The following is a 6,057-nucleotide window of genomic DNA, read 5'->3' on the forward strand; positions in this document are numbered from 1 at the left end:
TGCGCTTCTCTTTGAGGAACACTTACCGGGAGCATCAGCATGGTACCTGGCGGTCCTGGTAAGCCATCAGCACCTGGAAGACCAGCGCGACCAGGAGGACCCTGGTGTTAAAGAAGACACGAAACCAAATTACAGACCAGCTCAGCACTGGTCCTACATTAAATCTGAATCATTAAAAGGAACAAAAATGGTCACTCGCAGGTTGTATAGGACAAAGTCCGAGTGCAAACATTTAATATGCCTGAAAACGGTTGAAAAATCATATTTTGTTTTCAATGTGCATGTGATGTGAGTTTACTAGAACATTTAAATCTAATGATAGTTCACATTATTACTTAAAAAAATATTTCTGAACATCTATTTCTGCTGAAGACAAAGAGACATCATTTACAACCAGATGCCTCCATAACCTGCAACATCCCTCAGAAAAGCAGCTCCACAGGTCAACTGTCCCACATCTGCAGCAGTAAACCAGAGGGGAAAGTATGGAAGACAACACAAAAGCAGCCACACACCGCTGTGAATGCTGGATGTGTGCCCTTTATTAGTTTGCATATATTAAGCCCCTCCACCTCCACCAGTCCTGAGCTTTGCCTGTCCCCCCTGTAGGCCAAACAGTTTTTGGTCCAAAACCAACATCCTTCCAGCGAGGATGTGTGTCGTTTGTGTGTCTAAGTTGGTAGCAGGGTGGTGGTGGGGAGCAAAGGTCTAAAGAAGGACTTTTGGCATTTAACAGGCAAATATGTTTAGATATTTTATAATCAACATGCTAAATTTTGCTCCATGTAATTAGTGTTTTTTTTTGTTTGTCTCCCACAAAAAGCGAAACTTCCCAAATTTCACCTTTGTGAAACAATCAATGTATTTCTTATCTAAACACTGCATCACTTTCATCTTATGCTTATACATCTAGTTTCCAAACTCTGTACTATATATGTGTTTAATGTTTAGGTTTTAGCTTTTAATGGTTTACTGGTAGGCTGCTAACAAGGCTGGTACACTTTGTTCAGGTACCTTAAATACAAAAGATTTTCAAATATCTCCAATTAGTGCGGTTAAAACTGAAAGAAAAAAAAAATCTGGAAACTTGTGCTTCCAACCAACAACGGATAAATGTAGAATATTTTACACAGCAAACACAAATACTTCTGACTGGTTACGGTCAAACGTGTTTACTCACTCTGTCACCAGGATCTCCAGCAGAGCCTGGGGGTCCCTGAAGGCCGGAAGGTCCTGGAAGACCCTAAAAGACAAGTATAAGTGAATATACATCGCCTCCCATCAAATCCCATTTATTTAAGAGTGTCCTTTTCTCTAAACTTTATACTCACCGCTGGGCCGGGTGGTCCTGGTGGTCCTTCAATCAGCATGCCCTTAATCACACAGAAAACATAGTTTCAAAACACAAATTTTGCTCTGTACACGTGACATTATTACAAGGATATTTCAAATACTCGATGGAAACTGAATATTATATGAAATACGCATGAGCACCCCTTGGTACACCAAGGTTTTAAAATGATAGTATATTAAAATATGAAATATTTTGGTAATATCACTACTACAGTTTGGTTTAAGTTTCTTTAACAAGATATCAGAGAAAGTACTGTAGTCTGACTAGAATTATGCAGGACTGCCCGTATCTCACCTGTTACCATATAATGATACTCAGCTGGCAAAAAGAAGCATCCTACAATTGCTTCTCACTTATAATAATGACAAATCTAGTTGTTTGAAAATAGTTTTTGGCAGCATGTCTTAAGCAGCCAACCTCGGCTAGCCACTAGACACTAACCAGCTAATATGGTCTGGTTCTAAGCCTGACATTCCATTGGGAAAATTGTGTAATGGTTCTTTTGAAACAGAATATGAAAACTCTTAATTTGGCGGGCGGTTGCATTGTTTCAGTGTATGCATCACAGTAAAACAAATATATATTTTTTTACAAAATATTATTAAATACAATAATCAATTTTATAATATTCTAGTAGCAGTAGGAATGATTTTATGTTTTTCTGTATCTTACACTACACAATTTTGGTCCATGGCTTTAAAAACATATGTACCAATAAAGTGATTGTTTTGGATTGAAGTAAAATCTGATCGCTTTCTATCGAAGACAAGTTATTCAGCACAGATCATAGAATTAGCATGTTTTGGACACGTTGGACCTTACAGGTTCAATCACAGCCGGTTCGCCCTTCTCACCCTTCTGTCCAAAGGCTGCTTGAGAACCAGCAACCTGCAGTTGCAGAACAAAAAAAAAAAGATAACATTCTTTACACAGTAAAATCCAAGAGGCAATTGTAAATGGGAAGTTACGTTGCATTGAACGGATCAGTGAATGAATCGTGTATAACATAAAGACACCTAACTTTACGGAACAATAAAACTAAATGTTAGTCCTAAAAGGAAAGGACAGACATCAGGTCTGAAGGCTTGAAGTTAGGTAAAGTTGTCATTGCATTGCAATGCGTTGCATTTAGCGGTGTGGGTAAATACTGGTTATACAAGGTGGCAACTTGTTACTGTAGAGTTTCCCAATCATGATTGTTTTGTCACCAAAAGAACATATTGAATAAAGTATCTGACCCTCACGGTATTACCAGTAGCAGAACGGCCTTCTACCTTAGAGTGCACATCATGTAGGTGAAATTAAAGAACTGGTGGGGTGAAATTAAGATGCTGATAAAACCCATGTCTAATAGATACATGTCTTACAACAAACAGGGACAAAAATAATTAAACATAGGAGCCTGCCACTCACAAGTCAACTATGGGCTTAAGGGGGTGCCAGCCTTGAGCTTGACTCTCTGCTGCTGACACTCTAAGTTTGACGCTAATTTTTGAAGTAAGATAGGAAGTAGTTCCTGAGCAGAGTTGCTGGAACACTCAGTTAGAAAAGCACTTAAGAGGCCGCCACCCTTTTTAAATTGTTTGTGTGGCAGCATTTTGGGTGCTTAGTAAAATATAACAAACTGCAACGGATTAACAGACACGCTGATAATGATTTGCAAGTAACTAGTTTGTGATTAGCTGCTAACGATGCTAAAGTTAGCATCTGGTTCTTAGCTTCTCAGCTGTGGAACACCAAAGTGTTCAAAATTAAATAAATAAATAAAACATTATGAAATAACTATCTACTTGAATAAATAAGATATAGATATTCAAAGTGACAATGAAATTGTAAAATAACTGAATGCTTAGAAAATTATCATCTCATCATTAAGAAATATATTTTATTCTTTAAAAATTTGTATAATTAAACATTTCACATTAATATTTTTCATACATTTTGAAATAAAAATTGCTGGAATTAAATAACAATTTTAGATTATTGTGAAAAATATTAATGTGAAATAAATTGTTTTAAGCATTATTCACATTTCTAAAGAAGAATAAAAAACATTTCACCAAAATGAACTGATCATTTTATAAGCATTCAGTTATTTCACAATTTCTTAGTCACTTTAAATATTTATATCTTATTATTTCAAGTAGATCATTATTTCATAATGATTTATTTATTTATTTCATTTTGAACACTTTGGTGTTCCATACTCACCGGCACTAAGCTAAAAGGTAGTCCTTTTAAACAAGTCCGGTCTGCATTTGGTCATCTTGATTTGAAAATCTAAAACACGATCTAAGATTCATTGCATCTTCATTGTATTTGGGAAACGTAAAAAAAAAGTGCAACTCTTGTCTAAACAGGGAAGGGATGTTGCACTGTATGTTTATCATTCAGATAAATTACACACTGTATGTATTGCTTGGTGACAGCCAAGCTCAAAACCCTTGGCAGAAAGGGAAGGTAATAAACCCTTACATCGCCTTTACCCTAGTGTGTGTGTGTGCTGTGCAGGAAGGACCACTGATTTAATGGTTGTCTGCAGTGAACAAAGGGAGGTGCATGTCACAGGCTGCTTGTTAAAATAGCAGAGGAGGAGAAGGAGGGATCGGGTCCATGTGTTGAGAGATGAGTGAGTGGGAAGGTGCAGTGGGCTTTCCTAGACATTTATGGGCGTGGCGCCTATGAGCCTACATCCACTGATTGAAGGTTATGTGTGAAGAGATGAGGTGTGACTGAATATTTCTATACGACAAAGTGAGACAGAAGAGTAGCTAACTTGTTAATACGTGTTGATCCTTTTTAACAGACACGGACGCATGCACTTTTTCTGCGATATCCTCAAATTAAACAGCAACCGTTTTCTACTCCACACTCAACATGTCAATGACGTGTTTCCTAAACCAAGCCGCTAGAAATGCATGCGCTGGGAGAAAGAGGGAGTCCTCCTTGCATGCTGTTCATGCACACACCCTTCCATCAGCAGGGCAGGGTGTGATACTTACTGTACTTTCAGTAAAGTCAGTTTCAGCAGCGACTCCAGGCCCCACTTCCTCATCATAGGCTGCCGGGGCTTTGGATGGGGGAGGCCCGAACTCATCGTATGTCCCATAGTCATACAACTTGTTGTCAAACTTGCCCAAGTCATACTCGTTCAGGTCATATTCCTTAAAGTCATACGCTTCCGCACCAGTGTCCACGTTGTCCACTGTTTCCAACGCAGTGTCGGGCTCCGGAGCAATAGGAGGGGCCTCGGTGACGTGCGCACCGACAAAATCCTCCTTTACAGCCTTCCGATTGTTACACAAGCGAAGAAGGAGAAGGTTAACAATCAGCGACTAAGGAAATTAGGGTTGTTAGTTAAAAAGACTGAATACTTACACAGTCCCACACAATGGGATTCAAATCCCTTGAACGTTTTCAGACTTTGTCATGTTACAACTACAAGCTTAATTAGTTTTGGGGGATTTTCTTTATTTTTTGTGATAGACCAACATAAAGTAGAGTATGATTCAGAAGGGGGAGAAAAAGGAGAAGCCTACTGAGCTTTAAATTTTCTTTTGAATCTAAATATTGAGCCGTGTATTTGTACTCAGCCCCCCTAAGTCATTGTTTTGTAGAACCACCCTCACTCTACTTACATTTATCTCTTTTAGGGTATGACTCGTCCAGCTTTGTGCAACTAAAAACAAAAAGGATTCCCGATTCTGCTTTGCAAAACAGCTCAGGCTCAGTAAGATGCCTTGAGACATTCATTGTGAATTAAATTAATTCCTCTTCAAATATACTTATTTGGTATTAGGTCTGCCCTTTGACCATTCCAACATAAGAATATCCTTTGATTTAAACCATCCCATTGTAGTTGTTGTTGTTGTATGTTTAAAGATCTGTGTTGTTCTGTGTCGTTCTGCTGGAAGGTGAACTTCCACTCCTACCAAGTGTGACCGCCTTTCCTGTCCCTGCTGAACAAAAAGAGAAAAATGCATCCCAACGATGCTGTGTTCAAGTGTGTGTGTGGTGTTTGTTTTCCACCACAGATAGTGTTTTACATATAGGCTAAAAAAAGTTACATTTTGGTCTCACCACTCTTATATGCTCTATATGGGTCGTGACAAACTGAAAAAAGACTTCAACCTTCTTGCCACTTTTCCATAAAGGCGAATCAACAGTCTCTTGCCTGAGCAGTGGATTTTTGCAGCTCCTCCAGAGCTGCTCCCCTTTCCCAAACTGTTAGGTTGATGACTGATTTTAATAAGTTTGCAATCATGCTATAATGTTTCTATGTACAATATATGATGTTCGATACTGTTGTTTGACTCACATTAGAGTAAAGGGGACTGACAAACTCATACTTCTTTTAAGATTTCTATGGATTCTATTCAAATAATTATTTTCCTCCCACTTCCCAATTGTGTACTGCTTTGTGCTGGTCTATCACATTTATTTATTTAAATGCATGAAACTTTGTTACTGTAACATGTTAAAATGTGTTCAAGGGGTTTGAAAACATTTGCAAGGCACTGTTGATGTTATTAAAGCCAACTAAACAGTCATTAGGCATCTTATTAAAAAAATAATGCCAATGACAACACTTTTTTATTTTGGATAGCATCACTGGTACATTAATTAGAAAGACTGTACTTGGTTGGAGGGCAGTGTCACTGCCTCATGTCCAACTAAACAGACCAAAAGTAAGAATCAAAAAA

The 6,057-nt window shown here is 38.2% G+C and overlaps 1 protein-coding gene across 4 annotated transcripts in view; it reads right to left on the reverse strand.

Annotated features, from left to right (window-relative positions):
- col11a1a (collagen, type XI, alpha 1a) overlaps positions 1 to 6,057 on the reverse strand; it is a 114,973-nt gene that overhangs the window by 70,303 nt on the left and 38,613 nt on the right. For 2 of the 4 annotated variants that reach the window (XM_036125464.1, XM_036125463.1), the window contains 5 exons: positions 4,357 to 4,641; positions 2,177 to 2,242; positions 1,332 to 1,373; positions 1,181 to 1,243; positions 27 to 101 (listed from right to left, as the gene is read on the reverse strand). In XM_036125464.1, coding sequence (XP_035981357.1) covers positions 27 to 101; positions 1,181 to 1,243; positions 1,332 to 1,373; positions 2,177 to 2,242; positions 4,357 to 4,641 — 531 coding nt within the window. The remainder of the gene's footprint in view (positions 1 to 26; positions 102 to 1,180; positions 1,244 to 1,331; positions 1,374 to 2,176; positions 2,243 to 4,356; positions 4,642 to 6,057) is intronic. The other 2 variants (XM_036125466.1, XM_036125465.1) reach the window with 1 other exon arrangement.

The sequence above is a fragment of the Fundulus heteroclitus genome, chromosome 21, assembly GCF_011125445.2.
Source record: "Fundulus heteroclitus isolate FHET01 chromosome 21, MU-UCD_Fhet_4.1, whole genome shotgun sequence".
NCBI lineage: Eukaryota > Metazoa > Chordata > Actinopteri > Cyprinodontiformes > Fundulidae > Fundulus > Fundulus heteroclitus.